The following is a 25,859-nucleotide window of genomic DNA, read 5'->3' as shown; positions in this document are numbered from 1 at the left end:
TCAAGAACCTTGAACATCTACCTGAAGTGTAACAACTGATTTTTAGCATCCAAAGTTTAAGAAAAACTGTGTGTTTAAGCCTGCAATATCCTTATATTTAGTTTAAGTGATGTTGACTTCTACCTGAAAGAACACATCTCACGACCCAACTTTGTTTCACAAACTACTTCTTTTTGTAACTAAAACTTTTACTGCTTGATCAACTCCTACCTAAGACTCTAAATCACACAAGACTTGTGGTAAATTGTAGACTTTCATTTAATTGGCATACTGTGAGGTGCATCCACTATATTTAATTGGGGGCAGTAAAAGGAGTAAATCTACATATTAATTGGGAAATATATTTTTTAAAAATGTACAGTAGCACTTAAGAGACTAAGTTTGTTCTTGGTATAAGCTTTCGTGTGCATGCACACTTCTTCAGATATTAATTGGGAGTTAACGGTGAGATCTGCTACATGTAAGCCAGAAAGTCAGCCGGCAGCTTTTTTGCTCCGTTTGACATCTTGATCTGCTGCCGCCCAGAAGAGCCTTCAAAGAATTGCAGAATCCCAGACGGGGTTGGACTACAGCGCCCATCATGCACGGCTTAGAGCGCCGGTGCTGCTAACGGGACGGCCGCCTCTTCCTGCCTTGCAGGGGATGGGCCCCGATGCCTCCCAGGGTCCCTTTCCAACTCCACCGTTCTAAGGCCCGGCGCCCTCTGGGGAACCGCGTCCCGAGGCGGAGAAGGGCTGGTCCGCAGGGCGGCCTTCGGGAGGCGAGGCCCCGGGGTCCCTCTGGCCGTGGCCACTCACTCGGTCGGGGAGGCCCGGAGGAGGATGGTGCTCTTTGGGCGTGGATGTCATTGGCCCCCGCTGCCCTCCGGCGGCCCCGCTGCCCTCCGGGGCCTCCATGCCCGCCGGGGTCGGGCGCGGCCTCGCCCAGCGCAGCCCGCCGGGGTCAGAAGCGTCCTCGCCGCTGGCCGGCGGAGGGGCGAGGAGGGACGCAGCGCGCCGGCGGAGGGGCGCCCCTCCGCCGGGGGAAAAGAGTCCCTCGGCTTCTCCTTCCCGGAACTCCCTACGGAGTTCCGCTGCTCCCGAGGAGTGGTTGCCTCTTACCGGGCTGGGAACGGGGCTTCGGTTGGAAACACACGCGAGTCCCACCAGCCCCAGGAAGAAAACGGCAAGTCGCCTTGCTGTATTCATCCGCGCCAGGCGGCCAAGGCGTCCGAAGCCCCGCTCGTAGCCATGGCGATTCGGGGCGAGAAAGGAGCTCCAATCAAAAGGGAGCGCGCTGCCCGAGGAGCCAATCGCTGGCCTCCGCCATTCATCCGCTGAAGAGGCTCGTGGTTGCAGCGATTGGCTTCGGGGAGACGACGGGGCGGGCTGGTCCTTCAATCCACTAGCATGTAATTATCATCTCAGCCGGGGATGGTGCGCCTGAGCATGTGCAGAGAGCCAGCCCCTCCCTGGCAGCAAGGATGTGGGGACTAGCCACCTGATAACTAGTTATAAATTATCTGGGGAACCCAGAATTTCCATAAGAGTGGAGACGCACAGAGGACATGTGCGGTCTAGCTGCACACATTCCATGCTATAACCAATTCACCTGAGAGAGCGAGAGCGCAGATAAAGTGACCTAGGGGAGCATTTGCTGATTAGTGTGGCACTTTCCAGCTTAACATGCCTCTCCTGTCTGTTGGAGCTATTACATGCGCTGCTGAAGCAAGGTTGCATTTTCCATACTCTGCAAGTGATCCGATTTTCCAGGGACAGTACCAGAATTACGAAAGCGACGCCAGCTTCTGATCTGATCTCGGAATGTCCCTGGACTCCGTGCTGCTGCTGCTGCGGATTTCAGGGAGGAAAATGAGCCGGTGCTTGTTCTGAGTGGTGACTGCGACTGGCGGCTGCGAGGGAGCATCCCATTGCTTCTCCATGGCCATCGCTGCCAGCCTCCTCCCTTGGGCAGCTGCTGGAGAGCGGGTGAGGAAGACGAGAGGCGGCTGCTTCGCATGCCCAGCCTTTCAGGAGGCACTGGCCCGGCACTGGTGCAGGCAGAGGGCAGGGCCGCCCAGAGTGGGAAGAATGGGGGAACAGAGCACAAGGAGTCTTGCTTTTTCATACAGAAATGTGTCTAACCTTGCCCCTTTCTATAATTTATCAGTGTATGTTTTTCTTTTTGTAAATCTACCAAATACTAAATTAAAATCGGGATTAAGGGGTTTTCTCAGACAGTGGAGGATGTATGTGCTGTGTCCTGCTGGTGTAGGGATGGTGGCACTTGCTGTGAGGGGGGGAAGGCAACAAATGGGGGTAAAAGAGGATCAGTTGGGAGGAGTGAGAAATGTCCCTATTTTTATCTGAGGAATGTTGGAGGGTACACATTTTCAATGGTAAATCTTTGTACATGAATGTTTTTACTTTAATTTTACTTTGCGGCCCAACTAATTAACAGCAGTTTATACCACATATGCAAATGACAGTTTTGTCTTTTCAATGTATTATATATGCAAGTAATTGTAATACTTGGTATGTTGTAGGACATTTTTGCAAGTTCAGAACACTTCACATGCATTACCTCAGTAATTCTTCCACCAACTTGGCATAGGTCAGTATTACTTCCGTACTGCAGGAAAAGGATGGGGTAACACTTTGGGGTTACATCTGGTATTTGGCTGCTGATGCTAAAGTACAAAGGAAGTGCAAACAATATAGGTGGCATTTAGACCTAACAGCAAACATTTACCATTATGAATAGAGCAGCCTTGAGCTTGCAGATTTCCTCTTCCTCATGAGTAAGTAGACACTTCAGTTGGTTTGCTATTCTCTTCCAAACCATGCTTATAATGGCAAGCAATGGTGATGTGAGTGGGCTAACTCTTCCTGTACCCCCTTTTCTTCAGATATACCCTCAAATCACACACACACAACCCCAGTTTTACCCTTCACCAGCACATCCATTCACTGAACATAAATGGAGAGAAAGTTTGGTGTACTAGTACATTGTTAAACACATATCATTTAAATTCTCCCGATAGCTTAAAATGAAAGAATGATGCCTTCGCAACACTAAGAAATTCTGTGGAATCAGCCAAAGTAGGGATTTCTGCATTCTTGGGGGACTCCCCAAATATACAGAAAGATACTTGTTTATTAATCAAACCAAACATCATGAGGATTGAACACGCTCACTAAACTCCAGGAGGTATGCAGTGTTGAAGTATTGACTTCCAAAGCTAAGAGTCTTTAAAACACCATCCACAGCAGGGAGGGAGAGGAAAATGTGCTCTGGACCCCATACTCTTACAATTGGTACTTTGGTTCTTGAACACCTTGGTACTCGTACGTTTTGGCTCCTGAACGCCAAAAACCCGGAAGTAAGTGTTCCAGTTTTCAAATGTTCTTTGGAAGCCAAACGTCTGACATTGCTTCCGCTTGAGTGCAAGAAGCTCCTGCAGTCAATTGAAAATTGTGCCTTGGTTTTCAAACGTTTTCAGAAGTCGAATGGGCTTCTGGAATGGATTATGTTCAAGAACCAAGGTACGACTACTTGGGGCTAGATGGGAAAACATTATTTCACCTAGCCCCAACCCTCAGCAGATAATGCTATTGGAACTTACAATACAGTATATTGCTAAACTGATTAGGTTCAGGGCAAGCAGCTTCCATTCATCTTGCGCCAAATCTCAGCTTCAAGGGCAGATTAGAAAACAACTCCAATTCCAGAGCTCGGCAGTTTTGTGCTACAGTCAGTTTCACGATGGTCACCCTTGTAGGGCAGTGCTTTTTTTCAGGGGGCACTCAAGGGTACGCAGTACCGGCACATCGTTTGTTGCTGTTAAAAAGTGTGGCACTTGCTGTAACGACTTCATGGTGAGTACGGGCACCTATTTTTTCTAGGGAAAAAGCACTGCTGTAGGGCCCCAGTCTATATCCTTGTGTAAGCTAAGTACTTCAGAGAGAGTATGGCCTTAAACTTGTACCTGGTAACTAACAAGAGGTGTTAAGGAATAGTTTGTGCATTCATGTGACAATCACAGAGTGGTTCGCTTGCAGTGATCATCCATAGTTAATAGGTCAATGCTTCTAACGGACTCTGACTCCTCTATCAGTGTAGCTAGCTTATTGCCAGAAAAATGCTGGAGAAATCCTGCATTTACAGTAAGTGAGCATTGTGTCAAAATATAAAGACAAATGGCCTAATACATTTTAAAGTATTTGCTTTATGTCATATATCAAATCTCTTGTTACCTGGTACAGATCAGCAAAGAGTTCCTTTTCCTTTAAGCAGTAATGGGAAGAAAATTTTCAGCAGCTGAAGCTTTGCCTGTTATTGATGCTTTGTCAGAGAAGTTACATTTCACAACATCCTGCTTTGGGGGCAAAGGGCATTTTATAGTCTGTGCTTTAGCTGCAAACACCCATTAATTGGCTGTCAGATAGAGTTACTCAGGAAAACTCTTGATAAAAACCAGCAGTTACACTGGAATGTTTATTGCCCTCATCGAAAGCTGGGTGTGTTCTCTTCTCTCCTCCATTCTCAAGTCAAGGCTTTCTCCTCCCATTCATTATGTTCAGTGCATGGCTGGCCCAAGACATGTTTCTGCCTGAGGCAAAGAAGATGGCACCTCTGCATTCCACATGCAGAAGCTGACAGAACAGCAAATTGACACTGGAGGGACCCTCAGGGTACCAAACCGTATGGGGAACAGCCTTACTAGAAAAGCAAACCAACAATTTGAAATTAGCATGAGGACAAACAAGAGAGGATGCCTTCCACCCTGGAGTGGCTCCCTTTTATTACATATACAGCCCAAGGAGACAACAACATCGCCTCCCCCCTCCTGCCCCAACAGCATACAAATCAGTATGGCTAACTTGACCCAACAACCCCCAGCCACCCAAGCCATGAACAAAACTCACTGCAAACAACCATGCCCTGGCCTCCCCAAGAGTGTTTGATACTCCCATTGTTCCAGTCACATTTTGCCACTGGCAACCCCACATCTTTCTCCCCCCAATCTGACAGTGTCCATGACAGCAACATCTCACACCAAATGTAATTGACGTGTGGATAGGACTCTATGAACTGAAAACACAGACGTTATATGTATGTTTGTTATCAATGACAATCTTTCACACACAAAAAACAAATTTAAAAAGCACTCATCACAGGATAACATCCTTCACTGCACTTTAGGACAACATGTGGGCTTAGGGAGTGTGGGCATCTCCATCCAGAGATCAAAGATTACAGATTTCAGTTCCTTTCCTAACCAGAAAATCTACATGGAGTATAATCCTGATTACTGCAATGCTGTGATACAAGATGATTGCTAAATATGGAAATTGCAAATGAAATGTCTTGGTGCACTTATTTCGGATCAACCATTCAGACCATGATGCCCTTGTTCTCTTGCAATAGGTCCAGTAGCATGTGGTAAAAGCAAATAAATATAGTAGATAGAAAAGTTTTTTCATTGGATGTGATAAAATTGGGTATCTGGTTATTTTAAGTTAATGAAGTAATTTAGACAAAGTTCCATATTTACCATTCAAATAGCCAGTATTAGAAATCCAACAAATAGGGTATATTGACAGCAAAAATATGTGTGCTGCTATTGTAATAATTCTTAGCCTTGTTAATTTCACACTCGGCTTAAAAGATCTTCATTATTCATTTCCGTTTGTGCACTTGGGTTGGCTGTGATATAGTGGTGCCTTGTTGTGTTTGGCACATACTAATGGAAAAGGTGTCTGGCTGCCTTTTTCTTTCAAAACTATAACATTCAATTTTTTCTTCAGCCGAGACAGTCCTAGTGCTTATTAAACGAAATCCTTCTTTGAGTAATAAGTCAACCAGCAGGCCCAGCACATTAGTTCCATTAATCAATTTCCTCTGATCAGGTTTTATAGAAACATATCTGGAAAAAACCATGAAAAAAATGTTAGTGCCAGCATGTACCAGATAGTATACACCTACACTTGGTATTTTGCCTGCTACCAGTGCACTAAAAATGATCAGTAGCAGTCTTGCCTTAGTTATGGCACATGCCTAAATATAAACTAGAAATTGATTAAAGCAGACAGCTGAGGTATAAGGTATATGATGAATGCAGTAGAATTAGAGTTGGAGCAGGAAGAACCTATTTGTATGAAGCAGGGTTTAAAAGAGAACGTCTGAAAAGGGTACGAAAACTTGTCAGAGTTGCATGAGAGTACATATGCTATTTGTATTGTGTTAGCTTTGAAATTAAGAAAAATACCTTGCTATAAACTGATCACTGTAGTCAGTGCCACACTGGAAAATGACATCATGATGGGAAGGCCTCTCCAAAGAAAGGGGAATCAACGACTTCTGTGAAGGGTCATTATGGCTTTTCCAAGTTGTTCCAACAAGCTTTTCTGAAAATACAGTGATTCTTCCAGCCAGTTCACCAATAGTGATGCTACAAGAGCCAAATACCCGGAAAAAAGCTTGCATTTCTTGGAGCAAGAATCGTATTTCCAAGATCTCTAGTTTTGGTTTCAACAAACTTTCTGGACTCAGAAGGTCAGCCAGAGAGTAAATTTCATAGAAATCAGCCTCTCTCTGCAGCCTCTGGTAGTCTGAGAAGTCACTGGGCAGAGAAAGCTGTCGTGTTCTTAGAAAGTCCAGGATATAGCTGAACAGAACTCCATCACGGTCTATAAAGAACTGGCCATTCACCAACCTACACTCGAAGTCATTGCCACCCAACATCCTTGCCAATCTAGATTCAGGGAATTGCTGTAGTGTAGAACGCCATGTTGTGAATTTTACTCCTCCCACATTCAAAATGCTCACATCTTGATTGTTCATTTTTCTCTTCTCCACAGGAAAACAGTGTCTTCTGGCAGTGTCTCCAAACTACGGTACATACGTAGAGGCAAAGAGCAAATCCTGTCCTGTGTTATGGGAGAAAAAGGCTGAGCAGACAGGATTCCCCAGCAACAACGCTGAAGTGTATAGTTTTGTTTAGAAGGCTGGGTTGGTTGCTTGGGAACCAAAATACTGCAACTGAAATAAAACATCATTTAAAAAAAACATGTTGAAAGTCAACCAGTGAGATCCTGACTGGCCAGAATAGCATCCAGTTTAGGACAGATCATGACCTACTTCCTTCACCCACAACAACAATCTACCCAAATGAGCTGCCTATCTGTGAGGCAGATATTCACAAATGCTACTATAGTTCAGTTTTGTGATCAAGGAGCTACATAGGCCTGTCCTGAAAGCAAACAGATTTGTAAATTCCTATATTGGGCTACAATCCTAACCCTTTACCTGGGAGTAAAGACTTACTTCTAAGTAGACATGGTGGATATTTCACTTTGGGGAGAGGCTGATCTTAGGATGAAGTTCAATTTTTTTGTTAAGATAAGCAGCAATTTGGTATTTGAGTTCTCAAAGAACTCTCGGGTCACCCTAAAGGAAACTAATATGCCAAACCCTGGGTACGTGTGGGGTTAGGGGAGGAGTACCACCTCTGGTGGGGGACATATGGTGTTCATTTGAGGGCAGTTTGTCCACCTCTGGGCCCCACCCTTCACTCAGCTTACTTGCAGCTCGTAGCTGTCAGCATGGGACAGTGGCCACAACTCAGGAAACTCCTTCAACTTGCCAGCTAATCCAGGTGGGGGTAGCCAATTGGTCTCAAAATCCTTTGTGGATTAGGGACTTCCCTTGCATGTGAAGATGGGCTCCAGTGGATTAAGCAGACAGGAATAATAGTGGGTCCAACAGTCAAGGTGGTTTCTGCACGTGCTGTAGAGGCAAGTGAGGGGCAGATAGGGCTCATCAGTCTGGGAAGGGAGCCCATGTACTCATCTAGCAGGACAACTCTCTGATCCTAACCATCTGCTACCTTGTAGGATATCTTTGGGAGAATAAGCTAAGCAGTAAACCCTATGAAATGTGGAGAAGACTCCCAAGATGGCTTCTTGTATGCCTCCTTCCACAACTCCTGCAGCCAGGCTGATGCCAAACAGCGCTCTACTTTCCTTTGGACCCCATCAGTGAGGCAGAGGGTGGGTGGGTCTGGACAGCCCAGGACCTCCAGACCCCTGCTATGCTGGCAATCGGCCCAACACTCAAGTGACAGTAATGAGTCTGACTCAGAAACAAATGGATCCCAAGCTGGCTCAGTGTCTCCCAGAATGCCCCATTTTGGAGCTTCCCATCAGTGGTATTTTTACTGTACTTTTCAACTAAGGATTTCTGTACCTTATAGGACAAAGCTGTTTTGAAATTTATATAGTACTTTATATGACAGAGCTGTTTTGAACAGGGCAGAGGAAGACTTTCCCTCCATCGAAACCTCTGAAACAGTGTTTGGACAGCAGGCTAAGATGGCCTGATCAGCACCAGCAGCCTTTTTTCTTCCTCCTTTTAACATCCATCCTGAAGTTTTCTCAGGAATTCAAAAGATTGCACACCACTTTGTAACAATTTGGTTGGCCTAATTTATTTCCCTAATATGAATTTAGATTATATAGTTTGGGTGGGATTCACCTAAACAGACCCTAAGCAGAATCCCTGGATAAGGACTTCCACAACAGGGCTTACCCCCTCTTCTGCCCCTGGTACTCCCTGAAATTGGCTTGGCAGCATGAGAGAACCCCCAGAACAGCACATGCAGGGGAAGGCGTTACTGCTCTGCCTGGCAAGCTGGAGTATTTGCACGGAATGAACAACTGGAAAAGTGTGAAGTTGAATTCCACCCTTTTGGATCAACACAGCTACCTTTAAAGCCAGTGAGACTTACATTCAAGACAGGGTATATTTAGGATCAGCATCTAACTAGAAACAGTTTTTTAGAAGTTAATAGTATGTATTTGTTCTTTCACATGTACATCCACATCAGGAATTGTTTTGCAATGTGCTGTACATTTGGTACATCAGTGGTTATTACTTATATACTTGACCTCACAACCTATTACTTACACATTTTCTCCCCATGTGTCCTTCTTAACGTTGAAACTCAACAGCAATGCACATACCGTATTTCATGATTTTTTTTACATAATCTGCAATGCCTATTGATTCATACTGTACACACAACTGATGCCTTTCACCTTGGAAAAAACAAGATAAATTGGCACTTTTTACCTAAGTAGGTATCTCCTTTCAAATTCAATGTGCAAAGTATTTCCAAGTATCAGTAGTTGGACCTGAGAAAAATGACATCAATGATTGCTTAATCACTTTTTAAGAAGCTTCCAAAGTAATTAGTTTGAACATACTTTTCTTATTATACAAGGGTAGAAGTTACAAAATTTTGTATTTGCACATAAATTGGGCAATATTATCCAACATCACAAGGGTGTAATTTACACATTTTTCACTTAGAATGGCAGCACCACCAGTCATCTTCTCCCAGTAGATGATAGCATGATTTGCCATCTCTGCTGTGTCTGCCAGATAACCTGTGCCAAATGCAGATATAAGTATTTTCCAGTGCTGGAGACTGTTAGATAGAAAGTCCATAAAAAACATCTGTGTGGCAGCAAGTATAAGGAAGGAAAGCAAAACAATCACAATTAACTTATGTAAGGACAATGAAGAAAATGCCCAGTTAAAAGTACTTTTTTCCTGAGGTAACGAAAGTTTGTCCACATCTGCAAGCTTAAATTGTTCCCACTGGCTTGTATCAAATCCTTTCATTGTGGAATTGATGTTGACAGTAAGACAAGGCAATTTGGTTTCCTTGATCACCTTGATTTTCTCTCGGAATTCCTGCATCTGTTGCAAAAACACAATGGGTTCAGACACCTCTTTAAAGGCTTCGGCAATATTAAAAGCGGTTCGTTGTTCTCGTATAATAGTGTTCAGTTTATTAATTTCTGGATCGTATGCCTGCATGACTGCAAGCTTCATTGTCTCAAAATCTGAAAGTATCTCATTCTTTTTTTGTTCCAGTGTATACTGCAATTTCTCAAAAAAATCTTTTACTCTGTCATAGTCCTTTGTCAGCATCTGGAGGGCTTTGCGCTTGCTGGCTTCCAGGGTGTCTAGCCGAGAAAGTGCATCCCCACAACGCCATGTTTCAAAACCCTGGAACAATGTCTCAAAAGCAAGTTTTTCCTGAAAATAAGCATCTTCAATAGAACAAAACACATGCTTTATATGATCTCCTCGAGTTGCACAGATACCACATATCAACTGTGTGTCTGTTTGGCAGAAAATGTTGAGAGGTTGACCGCTGTGTACTTTACACACAGGCATCTTTGAGGTTACCTTAATCTTGTTATATTTCTCTACAATACCTTTGAGGGAATAGTTGACTTGCAGGTTGTTAACCCCTGTCACAGTGGTTTCCTTCCGACATGTTGGGCATTTGAAGAGAGACTGTCTCCAAATTACATTCCGAGCATTTCCCTCCAAAATCCCTTCCAAACATTTCTTACAGAAGTTATGTGAGCAGGGTAGGGCTCGGGGATCCTCAAACAAACTACAACAAATTGGGCATGTAAGATCTTCTTCAAGGAGCTCCATTGCGGTCTGTAATTAAATGAGAATTCAGATAATTATACTGTATAATGATCACAATCTAAGAAACTCAGGCATCTTGTCTGCCATCCTACGGGTGTATTAAGTCCTTTAGCCAAAGCAGTGAATATTTAAATACTTTATTTCACAAGAGATGTGGATAACAAATTCTACACCTGCTAAAAATACCCAACTATCAAAATTCTACATTTGCTTTTCACCTTCCTTTCTCAGAGCTAGGCAGGGCACAACAGGGATGGGGAGGTGCCTGCTTCATGCCCCCAGACTGTGCGCCCGGGGCAACGGGCACCACGGCAGCCCCCCCCCCATTATATGCTGTTGATTCGAGCCCCCCATTGGGCAAAAGATTCCCGCACTGCAGTGGGTTGGACTAGATGACCCAGAGGATCCTCCCTTCCAGCTTTACACTTCGGCGATTCACTTTCGGCGCTAGGCGAAAACCTTCCCATATAACCTGTAGCCTTTCCGAAGCGGGTGGGGGTGTTTTTAAGGCATTTCTCTGGGGGATTTCTTCTCTTCGTCCTCTGGGCCACATAAAGAGACCCGCACATTCAAGGAATAAAAGTAAAAGTATCCTCGCCCCCCCCCCCCCGAATGACCAGACGGGCCCTGGCGCAAAGGGCGAGGGAGCCGAAGGCCGCGCCGCCTCTTCACGCCCCGTCTCCCTCCGCCGCCCCCCTTGCAGCCCCGCCGCTTCTCCGTCCCGCTCGAGTCCCGCTCACCAGCCCGTCGCTCGGGAGGCCGCAGAGCCGCCTCGGCTGCCCCGGAGGCGAGCAGGCCCGTCTCTAGGCTCCTCGCCCGCCCGGGCCTGCGCTGCTGCGCCTGCGCACAAGTGCTCCGTCCCTCTGCCGCCTCAGAGACGCAGCCGAGTCCCCGCCCCGCCCCCGGGGCTTGTGGCACAAAAAACCCACGGCGACCCCTTAGGATTATTTATTAAATTCACATGGAATGAAATTCACATGGAATTAAATTCACAAGGGAATGCGGCCTGGAAGGAAACTCTGCCGCTTAGCGACGCGACAGGCGACGCTCGGCCCCCGGGGGGGGGCGCCTGAGGGACACCGGGCTGCTGTGGGGATTTGGCGCGATACGGGGCTGTTCGGGGGCAGAGGCGGGGAGCAAGAGCCTCGGGAGACGAAGGGCGAGTCGCTTCGTGGGGCCCCCGGGAGTCAGTCGAGAGACGCAGCCCAGCCTTGTGGAGGGGAAGGGGTGCCCAATGTCGCCGGGACTACAGCTCCCATCATCCTCGGCGGCTGGCCCTTGTCGCTGGGGATGATGGGAGTTGCAGTCCCGGCGACGTCGGAGGCCGAGCCAGGGCGGGCGGGCGGGACTCGGGCTCGCGCAGACACGGGGCGGGCGGCGGCAGCGGCGATGCGGAGCCTCTCCCGGCGGGGCCAGCAGCAGCGGGCGGGCGCCTAGGCTGGGGCGGCGGCGACGAGGGGCTCCGGCTGCGCTCTGAGCGGAGAAGCCGAGGGCGGGAGAGGCGGCCATGGCGGCCTCGTCGGCGCCCGGCCCGGTGTGGTGCTGCCTGCGCTGGGCCTGCTGCGGAGACGCCGGCGGCGGACATATCGCCCTCAAGGAGATGCCGCTGGTGCAGCTGGACACGCACAGGATGGGTAAGCGGAGGCGGGCTACGAACAAGAGCGACTGCAGCGAGCCTTGGGGCTGAGGCAAGAAAGCCCGACGCTCCCCACTGGGCCTCACTGCCTCCCACTCTTCATATTTATTGGCTCTCAGCACAGCTAAGGGATGGTGGGAGCTGTAGAACAACAACATAGTCGAGAAAGGCCGGTAGATTTTAGCAATACTATTTAATGCTAGACTAGAGTGAGTAACCCTTTGAAGACCCACCACCACCCCAGAGGGAGGACACACAGCCCACCTGGGGAAATGCTTCGGCAAAAGGTTTCCTCCCATAAATTGTTAGCCACCCTGCCATTTCAGTTGGGAAATAAATTCTTCCTTTTATTTTCCGCCTTCTTCCAAAGCTTAGCAGAAGAGCAGTGGCTACCTTGTTATCTTATTTATTTTATTTTTTATTTCTTTAACTTCTACACTGCCCTTCATCTGTAGATCTCAGGGCACTTCAAAACCTTTCACTCACACTCGTAACATCTGGTCAGAATCCTATTAAAAATAGGTTTGATTAGCAAGAAAATTAAGTGGATGCCAATAATTGATTCAGCCTTGACTCCTCTTGCATACCAGGCTGTGTACAGTGGTACCTCGTGTTACGTAACCTCAAGGGTACGGAATCTTTGGGTTACGGCCGCGACAAACCCAGAAGTATATACTGAATCAAATTCTTTGCTGAACTTCAAATAAACTGAATCTGCTGCATACTAAGCATCATCTCATTTATATTTTCACCCACATCTTTACTTTGTTCTTTGATCTAAGGTAGCAGTAGGGAATCTGTGATTACCCAGGTGTTCATAGAATCATAGAACTGGAAGAAACCACAAGGGTCATCTCTAGCTCAACCCCCGGCAATGCAGAAATCTTTTGACCAACGCGAGGCTTGAACCCACAACCCTGAGATTAATACTACAAGTCTGAGAATCTCATAATTCCTGACCACTGACCATGCTGTCTGGGGCTGATGGGAGATCTGATCTGGAGGGCCAGAAATTCCCTATCTCTGACCGTGGCAGGTTTGAGATAATGGGGATAAAACAAAAGGGGTAGTCATTTGAGCATTCTCAACTGTGGGGTAGGCAAATAAAAAATGTACCACTACCACACAGATCCAAGACCCACTTTCTAGATCCTTCTGAAAGAGAAATTAGGAAGGTTGCATAAGGAAGAAAAGATGTCAACTGAACTGTAGTGATAATCAAAACAAAAACAAACGGGCACATAACTTCTTTCACTGCCCTGGCAGGTAAGTTTTTGATACTTTCACTCTTGATTTGAAAGATAAAGTAGGAACTCCTGCTTTCCATTACTTCCCCATCCGTGTTTTTTCTAGGGAAACATATTTCACAACCTGGGGACTGCTTCACACTTATTGAATTTCATACTCTGAAGTGATGTCTGTGTGTGCTCCCTTGTGTGACAACTCAAAACACCTCTTTCACAGCATGAACATTAAAACATGATTGCAAATATATGCTTTTTCTACTTTTTATATGTGGTAGGAGCAAACAGGATTTATTCACTGCTGGAGTGTATATATGTTAAATGCTATAAAAATATAAAAAAATGTCCTTCCAGTAGTATCTTAGAGACCAACTAAGTTTGTTATTGGTATGAGCTTTCGTGTGCACATACCAATAACAAACTTAGTTGGTCTCTAAGGTGCTACTGGAAGGGGGGGGAATTATTTTGTTTTGACTAGAGCAGACCAACAGGGCTACCTACCTGTAACTAGAGCTATAAAAAATAATTGTGTAAATGTCATGTGAGTAACCACAGGTCTTCTTCATATCCAGGAGTGTCTGTCCGGCATATCAGGTTTCCATGATCTTGGATTAGGACATAAATGCAGATTATAATAGGACAACTAATTTTTGCCCCCTTCTGTTATAAAACAATGTGAATTATTGCTGAACAGAGTGTGAGGAAAATCTAAGGACAAAACTGGAGTTATCCTGGGAACTGTTTTTTCTCTATCAAGAGGCGTTCCAGTCTCTTTGGATTTTGAATACTTTACTGGAATTAGTTTAGAGTAAGCATCAACCTTGTCTTGTTTTGGGAGAGTGCATGGATTTAATTCATAGACTAATGAAACTCCTTAGAATTTTACAGTTTAAAATTAAAGTAATTCAAGGGCACCTCTAATCCTTAACACACTATCACACAGTATAAAGACTGGGCAGAAACTGTAACTCCCTTGGCTTCCCAGGGCTTGTCCATGGTGGAATTTAATGTGGATTTGAAGCTTCTTGGATTTTCTAATAATTTTTGTTATCAGCAGCCTCACAATAACCTCTATCCAAGTGGCAGCCTGCGCTCCTCCCACCCACACAAATAAGGATTTCCCCACAGTTTAAGGCTACATTCTTAAACATATTTATAAGGTAGAAAGACACAATTAACATAGTATGACTTGGTTCCGACTAGATAGGCATAGGACTGAGCTGCATAGCTGCAATCCTAACCATACTTAAAAAAAAAATTGTGACAAAAACAGAATAACAATAAAGAGGGGACATGTCTCTTGAAACTTGTTTTGTCTTTTTAAAATTGTTTCTGTCTTTTGGGTTAGTTTTCCCATCAATGCAATTATCCAAGTTTGCTTGGATATATAGCAAATTCATATAGCAAATTATCTTTCTGTAAATCTTTCTGCCTTCCAGCTATGGGAGTAAGTTTCTCTGAAATCAGTTGGACTTATTTCCAAACATACTTGTTCAGAATTGTGCTGCATGTCTTAAATGGAAGTTCAGAATGTTTCAGTTTGATGCTTTTAATTCTACAGGAACAGATGTTGTCATTGTCAAAAATGGACGACGAGTATGTGGTACGGGAGGCTGCCTAGCCAATGCTCCTTTGCATCAGAACAAGAGCTATTTTGAGTTTAAAATCCAGTCTACAGGTCAGTCAAAAAGTTAACGCTCGCAAAAATTCATCATGTTTTGCTCAGATTGGATTCAAATCGCTGAGTAAAATCCACTGTTGCATGAGCAGGCTCCTGCTCACACCCTGGGACTTCATCCTCGTCTCACCTTCCATCTTGTGGCCCCTTACTGCTCAAATCTGAGAATCATAGAATTATATGAAGGAGAGCCAACAAACTGAAGCTCAATCCAGATAAGACTGAGACACCGTTAGTGGGCAGTTTCCTAGACCAGTTGAGGACTTTTACTGTTTTCATTAAGTTATTCACACCAGGATAGCTGTTCACAAGATAATTTCTAATGTAGCTATTGCAATAAAGTTATTTTTTTCCAGGGAGGTGTCACAAAGTCAGCTCCTTGCTAAGGGTGCAAGGTATCCTAGAGAGGCTTCCACCGGTTCAGTCCTAGCACCTCCACTTAAAGTGTCAGATTGCCTGAGACTTTGGAGAGCCATTGCCAGTCAGAGTAGAACCAGTTGGAGCCCTTGTTAGCCATGTTGATTTGCAAAATGCTTTGCTAGCAACCAAGGGTTCCTTCAGCTTCCTTATGGAGCCAGGTTGCAGCACCTCATTGCCCATAATTCAGTGTAGTTGGGACCAGTTCAAGATGAGGGTTCATTAAAAAAATTGTCAAGGGCTTTAAAAAGGGTTCTGTTGCAGTTGAGCAGGGGCGGGAAGATAAAGGTTTGGTTTGACTTCCTGATCAATATATGCTCATTATTTCACCAACTGTCATGACATAGCACAGTCAGTTGTGTGTGGAAATAAGCTACTTGGGCAAGGCTGGGGGAACGTCTTGCAAGTTCCCCCAGCTTTGCCCATTTCCACTGTACTACACTAAAGTACATTCTCTCTCTCTCTTCTCACTTCTCCCATGGCTGTGCCATTCCATTTCACCCCTCGCCATGTATTCAGGAATCTGGGGTATTGGTGTTGCGACTCAGAAAGTCAATTTGAATCAAATTCCTCTTGGGTGTGATGTGAATAGTCTAGTACTGAGAAATGACGGAGCTCTGTACTACAATAATGATGAGAAGAACAGGTTGCCAGCAAACAACCTTCCACAAGAGGGTGATATTGTGGTGAGTTTCTTTCAGTATTGCTTATATGAATCTGACCAGAATTGATGGTGTTTCCTCCAAAGCTAACTTCAAAGCAGATGTGATAATCTCTGCTATATTTGCAACAACAGAGTCCAGTTAAGCTGGTCTTTATGTAAAGTTGAACTTTAATACAGAACCCCAAGGTCCTTAAAAGGAACCTGTTGTTGCCATAATTCAGGCCAAAGGAAGAGCACACATTCAATCAAATTTAATTCATAATAATAAATCTATGGCCTTTACAATGTGGTGGAGTGCGTGGGTTTTTATGTATTTTGTGTCATTTGTATTTTTATGTTGTGAACCACCCTGTGATATTTGAATGAAGAGTGGTATACAAAACAAAACAGGGCTGTGGGTACTTGACGTAGTGGGGTATTGGATGTAAGTAGCTCCCTGAAAATGTTCATATTTTTAAAGTAAGTTTGTAGCTCTTGTAGCTGTGAAGTTAATGTTGAAATGTCCACAACATTCAGAAGTAAAATAAATAAAAGTGGAGTCTAAATGTCACATTTGTGTTACAGGGAATTACATATGACCATGTAGAACTAAATGTTTATTTGAATGGGAAAAATATGCACTGTCCAGCCTCAGGAATTAGAGGAACTGTCTTCCCTGTGGTATATGGTAAGTTTGGGTTCTCAGGACTTATTAACACTTTGACCTCCCTACTACACAGCTTCCTATTTTCCACATAGACCAATATTCTGAGAATCGGCTTATATTTTAATAGAACATTCCTACCCCCAGTGTGGGTAGGCGCTGTGGGTGCCTAGGACTTGCCGATCGTATGGTCGGCGGTTCGAATCCCCGCGATGAGGTGAGCTCCCGTCTTTCGGTCCCAGCTTCTGCCCACCTAGCAGTTCGAAAGCACCCCTAAGTGCAAATAGATAAATAGGTACCGCTTTATAGCGGGAAGGTAAATGGCATTTCCGTGTGCTACGCTGGTGCTGGCTCACCAGAGCAGCTTCGTCACACTGGCCACGTGACCCGGAAGTGTCTCCGGACAGCGCTGGCTCCCGGCCTCTTAAGTGAGATGAGTGCACAACCCTAGAGTCAGACACGACAGGCCCGTACGGGCAGGGGTACCTTTACCTTTACCTTACCCCCAGTGTAAGGTTCCTTGTAGTCTCTAGGGTGGTCTGGTGGAGAGTTGGACAACAGCTTTTCAGAACATCCACTTGAGACTTGTTGATGAAGAACTTGGACCAATGGCCATAGCTGCTAGCCTTTTCTAACCATGGAAGATTCTTATCATTGCTCTGCATAATCATAAGGACCAAAGGTGGTGGTTCCTTTGGGATTTAGGCCACATCATCTTTTTCCCCTGCCTTAACAACAACAAAAAGTAGTTCTTTGTGCTCAAATGGGTAGTGCTGGGTGAATTTTCTTATTATGCAAAGGTAATTTGTTATTAAGTGCTATTCGCCTGCTCACTTGTAATGTATAAGAATTGCTTTCCGGTGTACAGGTAGAGAGGCTTTTGCAAACTGGATGAGAACAGGTCAGCTGTTGATGTGCCACAAAGATTTGTGAGCTTTTAACTTTTGTTGTTTGAGTTGCAAGGCTTTGTTAGACTCCATCATAATTTCCAGGAGTATTGTCAACATAAGTAATATTTTAATCAAGAAAACAAAGGTTAAGTCTCTGCCAAGGCTGGTTGAATGTGAAGTATGCATATATGCAAGTTTTTCACTATTTTTTTCTTCCTTCTTATAGTGGATGACAGTGCCATTTTGGATTGTCAGTTCAGTGAATTTTATCACACTCCTCCAGCAGGGTTTGAAAAGATACTCTTTGAGCAACAGATTTTCTGAATGTCCCTACTGAGGATTTACTCCCTAGCACTTTCTACAAAACCTATTCTTTTAAAGCTTCTCATTATTCCTAGGACACAAACTTGTATTTAGTAATGTTTAGGTGCTTGGGGTGGACAACCATATTACCAGAGAAGTATGTTGCAAGTGTTAGATTTGACTATGGTTTTGTAACATGGACAATATTTCCATTTGATGTAAAGGTATGCAGTCCACTACACTGTGATCCCTGTATGCCCATGATGACACTGTTCAATACATTAGTGTTATATGCTGTTACATTCTTAACAAGTCTGAGCAACCACACAACAATTTATGGATTAAAAGTATTGTCCACAACAAGTGTTTCATCTTTTTTTCTAGCAAGAGATTTTAATAAAAGTGTTCTTGTGTTAAATTAGGGCAAAATGCTGACTATAATAAGCGAAGCCAACCTCTCATTTAAAGTTTGCTTACTGGAACAAGCAACTGTGGTGAATAAATTTTTTGATGTTGTAATAAAGCGTTTCTTTTGAACTCTTAATTAGTTCTTTGGGGGATATTTCATTTACCTCCCCCAGAAAATAATAAAAAATTATAGGTTGTTTTTTTCTCCTGTTTTTGTGAATATTTTAGGTTGATTTTCTGTGTACTCTGAATATCAAGAATTTTGTAACGCTAATACTATAAATCCAGAAATCTGAAGCATGTTGTACATGGACTGCTACATTAAAATAAATACTTTTTACCTCTGAGAAAGATTTATTGGGAATAGTACAGCAGGTTGTTTTTTTTTTTTAAAAGTTTGTACTTCAACATAGTTGCCCCCCTTTCTTTGCTATTTTCTTTATTTGCCAATTGTTGAAAATTATGTCTTTGCATTTCAGATCCTTGAATATATTATCTTAATTCTGTTTGCAAGTACAGTAGATTGAAAAAGCTAATTGCTTTATTGTTACAGTTAACACACATGCATATCCTGGCAGGTTTTTCAGCCTTATGAAGGAAATTATTTTGGATTCTTTATAATCCACTGATAATAGAAATACTTATTTTTCTGTTATTGTGGTATTCTTCAGAGATGGAACTTTTCACAGTTTTCATGGACTAGTGCTAGAAGCTATGTTTATGCCGGAGGCTTATTAATCCAATTCCTATCAGTGGAGAATGTATTCAGAATTCCTACATTCTGCTTTTAGAAAGATGTTTGTGCAACTACTTTTGCCCACTGCTTTTAAGATTCGGCATGTATTAAAACAAAACAAACATTACATCAGCCAGACTTTTAAGAGCTTTAGTTATAATGGTGCAGGAGCTTGAATTAAAATCAGTGTGAATACATTGCCAAGGGGGGAAAGCACTAATGCTCCTGAATATGTGTTAACTGCTTGCCCCAATGAAGCATGTGCGGGTGGCAAATGCTATTGGCTGGTTTCCTAAGCCAGGAAGGTGTTTTCCCAGGGGACAAACAAATATTTACATTTTGTATATCAGCATCAACATCATGAACAGCCACGTTATGACCTTGCTACAGCAGCATTTTCTTGCTACTAGCTCCCAACACCTTAAAGACTGGGACAAGCTACAAACCAGGAGGTGTGTCCAGGTTACTGATTTAAAATTACCATGCACATTTGAGATGTATATTTATTCATAGGTAGCTGAGACACATGGATGCCAACTCCCTGGGTGCCCAAGCACCCACAAAATTCCCCCTGAAGGGCCAGGCACCAACAAATTTTGGTGCCAGGGCCATGCATGCTGCATGGCACCCACGGTTGCAGGGCCAAGCTGGCACTCACTCCTGCTAAGAGCACTTCAAGCATTAACTCTGAATGCTAAGCTGACCCATAAATTTGGGCTGGACACAGAATAGCTTTTCATTTATTTATTTTTTTGAAAATAATATTTATTAAAGTTTAAAAAGTTACAAAAGGAAGAAGTAAAAACACCATATTAAACAAAAACAAAACAGCACATCACAATAAGGAAAAAGAAAAAAAAAGAACAGAAAAATAGAAACAATTAAAAAACACATCAAACCTTCCCATAACTTATCTTTCATTTGCTTGTTTCCTTGACCTCACACCTCCCTTTTTTGTATTCTAGTTCGGTTAACTATTTCAGCAAATCCTTTCCATCTTTTCCAATTTTTGTCCTGTAATTTATCTTAATATAAAGTAACTTTACTTTCCCTCCTTTCACCAATTAACAGTCTGTTTTTCCCTAAACCTTTATAACATTTCTGCTAAAACCACATAACTTCATTCCAACATCCTTCTAACATTCATTAATTTTACAATGTTTCTGTAGATAGTCTTTAAATTTCTTCCAATCTTCCTCCACCGACTCTTCTCCCTGGTCTTGTGGGCACAGAATAGCTTTTCAGAATGCATGCACCCACCCCTAATACATCTCTAGTTTTAAAAATTTTTATTTCAAAATCTTAAAAAACTTATTTGAGGGAAAAGAGGGATAAAAGAGTACGCATCAAGCAAAGCAATGCCTCTATCAGAAAAGTTGTCTCTGGTCTAAAAAGGAAACTAGCAGTACACCAAAATGAACAAGCAGGAATGTTGCCTGTCAAAACTCCATTTAAAAACCCAGCAATTAGGGACTGAGTACCACTGAGATACATATCCCACTTCCACTTACCTTGCTAGCTGAACACTCTTTGAGGGCCAAGCAGAATCCCGCATGGGTATGCGGAGCCAAAGGTCATTTACTGCCCTCAAGGCTTCCCCTTCCTCTTAAAATTGAGAAAGCAAATCAAGTACATGCAAACAAAGTCAAGTGCGCAGAGCAGAAAGCTCCAAGGAACATAGAGAGTAGAGTAAGCTCACAACTTACATGGGGGTTACATTGCAGGGATTGTGCCTAAAGTAAGGTTACCAGATGTCCCTGTTTCCCGGGGACAGTCCCCGGATTTACAAATCAGTCCCCTGACAAAATCCATAGAAGTTGAAAAGTGTCCCCTGATTCATTGAAAAAAAATCTGGTAACCTTAGCCTAAAGCCAACATTGTGTATAGTCAAAATACCGGTACATGGGGTTCATTGGTGGGCAGAATTGCCAGTGTCTCCCTGGATTTTTGTCAAGTGAACAAAGTTCAATGGTGGCTTAGTTCTGGTATTTAACAACTTGACAACCATCTTATTAGTTGTTAATCGGCTACAAAAACAGCCACCCAGTTTCCCTTGGTGCTAAAATCAGGTCCTTGAAGAATTAAGGTACTTTCAGATGTGAGCATCAAATCATTGCCATTATGCTTTATGATGGAAGTGAAATGCCAACATTGCTCCAAGACTTTGGTGAACCCAGGTTGGCAGCTGTGAAATGCTGGTGGGGGAGGTGTTATTTTCATCAGCAACTCTGTGTATTTTGTGCTCTCTCCTTCATGGTTATTCCACCACCTGTAATTTGAGGGGGAAGGAGACAGAAAATTGATACAGAGTTGGTATTTGTAAAGCGAAGGGTTAAAGTGACAGTTAAAGTACAGGTGGGATTCTTAGGTACCCTGCTCCATGTGGACCACATATTAATCATCTGGAGCTACAATGACATCAGATGTGTGCTTTGAATTCTCAATAATCAGTTCATGGGCATGGCAGGGAGGGGCAGCTGCCCTCCCCAAATCAATAAAAATACATAGCTGAGGTTCTGCTCCCCTTAACAAAAGGGCTCCCCCACAACAAAAAATCCTGGCTATGCCCATGGATCAGATGGTTGTCAGGGCTTTAAAGTTCCAAGTAGTTCTCTGTAAGCAGAGCACTTGGCTCTATGCAAGCCTCCCTCCCCCTGTAAGCTCATCCCCAATGCTAAAGAGAGCCATGGGGTGGGGGCTTCAAAGCATCACACAAAGCTTTCTGTAAGTATCAACAACCAGCTAATAGGGCTTGCAAGGAGCTTCCACTCCGGCTAGGTAAAAGTAAAGGGACCCCTGACCATTAGGTCCAGTCGTGGCTGACTCTGAGGTTGCGGCGCTCATCTCGCTTTATTGGCCGAGGGAGCCGGCGTACAGCTTCTGGGTCATGTGGCCAGCATAACTAAGCCGCTTCTGGCGAACCAGAGCAGCGCACGGAAACGCCGTTTACCTTCCCGCTGGAACGGTACCTATTTATCCACTTGCACTTTGACATGCTTTCGAACTGCTGGGTTGGCAGGAGCAGGAACCGAGCAACGGGAGCTCACCCCGTCGTCGGGATTTGAACTGCCGACCTTCTGATCAGCAAGTCCTAGGCTCTGTGGTTTAACCCACAGCGCCACCCGCGTCCACTCCGGCTAGATTAGAGTAATTTAATACAGATGAAATAGCAGTGCGATGTGGGATCTGCACCTGGGGAAATTCTGCAGCCGTTCCATTGTGTCTGGTTCCAAGTCTGATTTTCTGAGCTTGAAGAAGGGGGAAACAGATGTTTTATTCACAGTGGTAATGTGCAGATGCTCTTCAAAAAATTAATGGACAAAGTTCCACAATAAATACCCAGTGTGAAGGTAGCACTAAGGGAGAGGAAATAAATAAGAAAATTGTCCAGTAGCACCGTAGAGAAGAACTACCGGTAAGTTTGTTCTGGGTTTGCTTTCGTGTACACGCACACTTCTTCAGATACACTAAATAATAATAATAATAATAATAATAATAATAATAATAATAATTTATTATTTATACCCCGCCCATCTGGCTGGGTTTCCCCATCCACTCTGGGCGGCTTCCAACTAAACACTAAAATACAATAACCTATTAAACATTAAAAGCTTCCCTAAACAGGGCTGCCTTCAGATGTCTTATAAAAGTTTGGAAGTTATTTTTCTCTTTGACATCTGATGGGAGGGTGTTCCACAGGGTGGGTGCCACTACCGAGAAGGCCTTCTGCCTGGTTCCCTGTAACTTGGCTTCTCACAGGGAGGGAACTGCCAGAAGGCCCTCAGAGCTGGACCTCAGTGTCTGGGCTGAACAAGGAGGGTGGAGACGCTCCTTCAGGTATACTGGACCGAGGCCATTTAGGGCTTTAAAGGTCAGTGCCAACACATTGTGCTCGGAAACATACTGGGAGCCAGTGTAGGTCTTTCAAGACCGGTATTATATGGTCTTGGCGGCCGCTCCCAGTCACCAGTATAGCTGCCGCATTCTGGATTAGTTGTAGTTTCTGGGTCACCTTCAAAGGTAGCACCACATAGAGTGCATTGCAGTAGTCCAAGCGAGAGAAAACCAGAGCATGCACCACTCTGGCGAGACACTGAAACAGAAGTCACCAGTTCCTTACATATAGTGGGAGAGTGGGGTTGGTTTTTTCCAGAAGGGTAGTAGAGATGGGTGATTGACTAAATGGGTAAGGTAAACCTGTTGACGACTGTTAACAACTGCAATTAGTCCTACAGGAAAAAGCATGGGATGGCATGCAGTATGCAGACCAAAAATAGCTTTAGCATGTGTAATGAGACAAGAATCCAATACCTCTATTCAGACCAGGTCTCTCCAAAGTTTTCAGTTTAGTAAAGGTAAAGGGACCCCTGACCATTAGGTCCAGTCGTGACCGACTCTGGGGTTGTGCTGCTCATCTCGCTTTATTGGCCGAGGGAGCCGGCGTACAGCTTCCGGGTCATGTGGCCGGCATGACTAAGCCGCTTCTAGCGAACCAGAGCAGCGCACGGAAATGCCGTTTACCTTCCCGCCGGAGCGGTACCTATTTATCTACTTGCACTTTGACGTACTTTCGAACTGCTAGGTTGGCAGGAACAGGGACCGAACAACGGGAGCTCACCCCGTTGCCGGCATTCAAACCGCCAACCTTCTGATCGGCAAGTCCTAGACTCTGTGGTTTAACCCACAGCGCCACCCACGTCCCTTTCAGTTTAGTAATAAGTTGTAATTCAGCAACTTCTTCTGATCTTCTCCAATCCTCCAATCCGCTTTCTAAGGCCCATTTGACTTCACTCTCCAGGATGTCTGGCTCAAGGTCAGCAACCACACTACCTGGGGTGTACAAGACATCCATATCTTTCTGGGCCTTAGAAAGCACTGCTAATAACAAGGCCAGTGGAAGTGATGATATTCCAGCTGAACTATTTAAAATTTTAAAAGATGATGCCGTTAAGGTGCTACACTCAATATGTCCACAAATTTGGAAAACTCAGAAATGGCCAGAGGATTGGAGAAGATCAGTCTACATCCCAATCCCAAAGAAGGGCAGTGCCAAAGAATGCTCCAACTACTGCACAATTGCACTCATTTCACATGCAAAAAAAGTTATGCTTAAAATTCTACAAGGCAGGCTTAAGCAGTATGTGGACCGAGAACTCCCAGAAGTGCAAGCTGGATTTAGAAGAGGCAGAGGAACCAGAGACCAAATTGCAAACATGCGCTGGATTATGGAGAAAGCTAGAGAGTTCCAGAAAGACATCTACTTCTGCTTCATTGACTATGCAAAAGCCTTTGACTGTGTCAACCACAACAAACTATGGCAAGTTCTTAAAGAAATGGGAGTGCCTGATCACCTCATCTGTCTCCTGAGAAATCTCTATGTGGGGGGCAGGCCGCTAGGGGCGCCTTGGAAGATGGCCGACAATTGAAATGTCAGAAGAAATAAGGAACATTCTATGACATGTGGTGGGAATGTAAAAAAATGAAAGGTTTCTGGGAAATGATTTATAATGAATTGAAAAAAATGTTGAAATATACCTTTGTTAAAAAACCAGAAACTTTTCTTTTAGGAATACTAAGAAATGACATAAAAAAGAAGGATGAGAAGCTGTTTTTATATGCAGTAACAGCGGCAAGAATTTTGGTGGCACAAAAATGGAAACAGGAAGAAATCCTGACAAAAGAAGAATGGAGAATGAAGTTGATGGAATACGCAAAATTACGGGGAAAATTCGGAACCGGCGAGACCAGAGATTTACCGAGGACTGGAATAAATTTACAGAGTATATTAAGAATATATGTGAAGGTCAATTAACGTTTGTAGGTTTTCAAGAAGCTCTGTGATAATAATGGAAAGAAATATTGTTTTATAATAATGGTTAAGATTAATTTGGTTAAAAAACAACAACAATACAGATGCAAGAAATGTGAATAATTGTGAAAACATGAAAATTTCCAGAAAGACTGAAGGAAGTCTGAAAGTGGAAAGATTAGAATTGGATGTATAATTCAAATGGAATGTTTTTCTTTTATTGTTAAATTTGAAAATTTTATAAAAAAATTTTTTTAAAGGAAGATGGCCGACAATACCACCTCTCCAGCTTACACGAGGTAATTAAGGGGCTGATGATGGGAGTAAATCAGCCTCCCAAATTATTCCCGGTGCAAGGGAAGATGCAGCCTCCTCCGTGGTTGCCCATAAATCACCCCCGAGCTCAAAAGAAGGAGGGGGTGAGGGCACTGGACGGAAAGCCCTCGAGTGAGTTCGGATCTCCCGGACACTGTCTCTGAGAGCGACTCGTTGCCACTGCCACTGAGAAGTTAAGAGTGATGAAATGGACTGGACAGAAGATAACATCAAATAATAACATCTATGCTGGTATGTTGAAAAGGAACGGAAAGGGGGGGAGGGAACTTTTTCTTTTTTTTTATTACAATATTACCTAACAACCCCCACCCAAGAAGAACCGTCATACGACTTATAACAAGTGAGATTGGAAAATAAACCATGTGGAAATAAAAATATCACCTAAAGCCTTTGTTTTTTGAAAGATATGGAAAGAAAATAAAAGGCTCTCTTGTGACGCAGTTTTTAATCGGGATCCGCCATTATGAGACAGACTATGTTGCGAGATTAATAGGCACAGGGGGAGGCGAGCCACTACTCTGTTATCATGTTTGTATTATAAGTTCGACTTGGCAAAATCTTCCCTGGAAAGCCTAATTTATGATGCAACCTGTCTGGG

General features: G+C 43.9%; 4 protein-coding genes across 4 annotated transcripts in view; 1 reads left to right on the top strand and 3 right to left on the bottom strand.

Annotated features, from left to right (window-relative positions):
* Positions 1-1,927, bottom strand: part of LOC310842305 (uncharacterized protein) — a gene marked incomplete at its 5' end in the record, with an annotated part of 37,436 nt that extends 35,509 nt beyond the window's left edge. Inside the window, 2 exons of the mRNA XM_083734025.1 lie at positions 798-1,383; positions 1,770-1,927. Coding sequence (XP_083590151.1) covers positions 798-1,383; positions 1,770-1,927 — 744 coding nt within the window. The remainder of the gene's footprint in view (positions 1-797; positions 1,384-1,769) is intronic.
* A 3,478-nt stretch (positions 1,928-5,405) lies between these two features.
* Positions 5,406-6,825, bottom strand: KCNRG (potassium channel regulator; the record flags this gene model as incomplete). The annotated part of the gene is made up of 2 exons (XM_083730818.1): positions 5,406-5,908; positions 6,251-6,825. 2 exons carry the CDS (start codon positions 6,823-6,825, stop codon positions 5,662-5,664), a joined length of 822 nt encoding a protein of 273 aa, XP_083586944.1. The 3' UTR covers positions 5,406-5,661.
* Positions 6,826-9,195: 2,370 nt separating this feature from the next.
* Positions 9,196-11,373, bottom strand: TRIM13 (tripartite motif containing 13). Its single transcript, XM_083730606.1, has 2 exons — positions 11,238-11,373; positions 9,196-10,506 (listed from the first exon to the last, which is right to left on the bottom strand). The coding sequence occupies exon 2, from the start codon at positions 10,498-10,500 to the stop codon at positions 9,274-9,276; it is 1,227 nt and encodes a 408-aa protein (XP_083586732.1). The 5' UTR covers positions 10,501-10,506; positions 11,238-11,373; the 3' UTR covers positions 9,196-9,273.
* Positions 11,374-11,789: 416 nt separating this feature from the next.
* Positions 11,790-18,516, top strand: SPRYD7 (SPRY domain containing 7). Its single transcript, XM_083734015.1, has 5 exons — positions 11,790-12,131; positions 14,939-15,055; positions 15,992-16,158; positions 16,701-16,803; positions 17,896-18,516. Exons 1-5 carry the CDS (start codon positions 12,005-12,007, stop codon positions 17,991-17,993), a joined length of 612 nt encoding a protein of 203 aa, XP_083590141.1. The 5' UTR covers positions 11,790-12,004; the 3' UTR covers positions 17,994-18,516.
* Positions 18,517-25,859: the final 7,343 nt, after the last annotated feature.

The sequence above is a fragment of the Podarcis gaigeae genome (genome assembly GCF_964106915.1).
Source record: "Podarcis gaigeae genome assembly, chromosome: 3".
NCBI classification, from domain to species: Eukaryota; Metazoa; Chordata; class Lepidosauria; order Squamata; family Lacertidae; genus Podarcis; species Podarcis gaigeae.
This window is presented reverse-complemented; position numbering and strand designations above follow the sequence as displayed.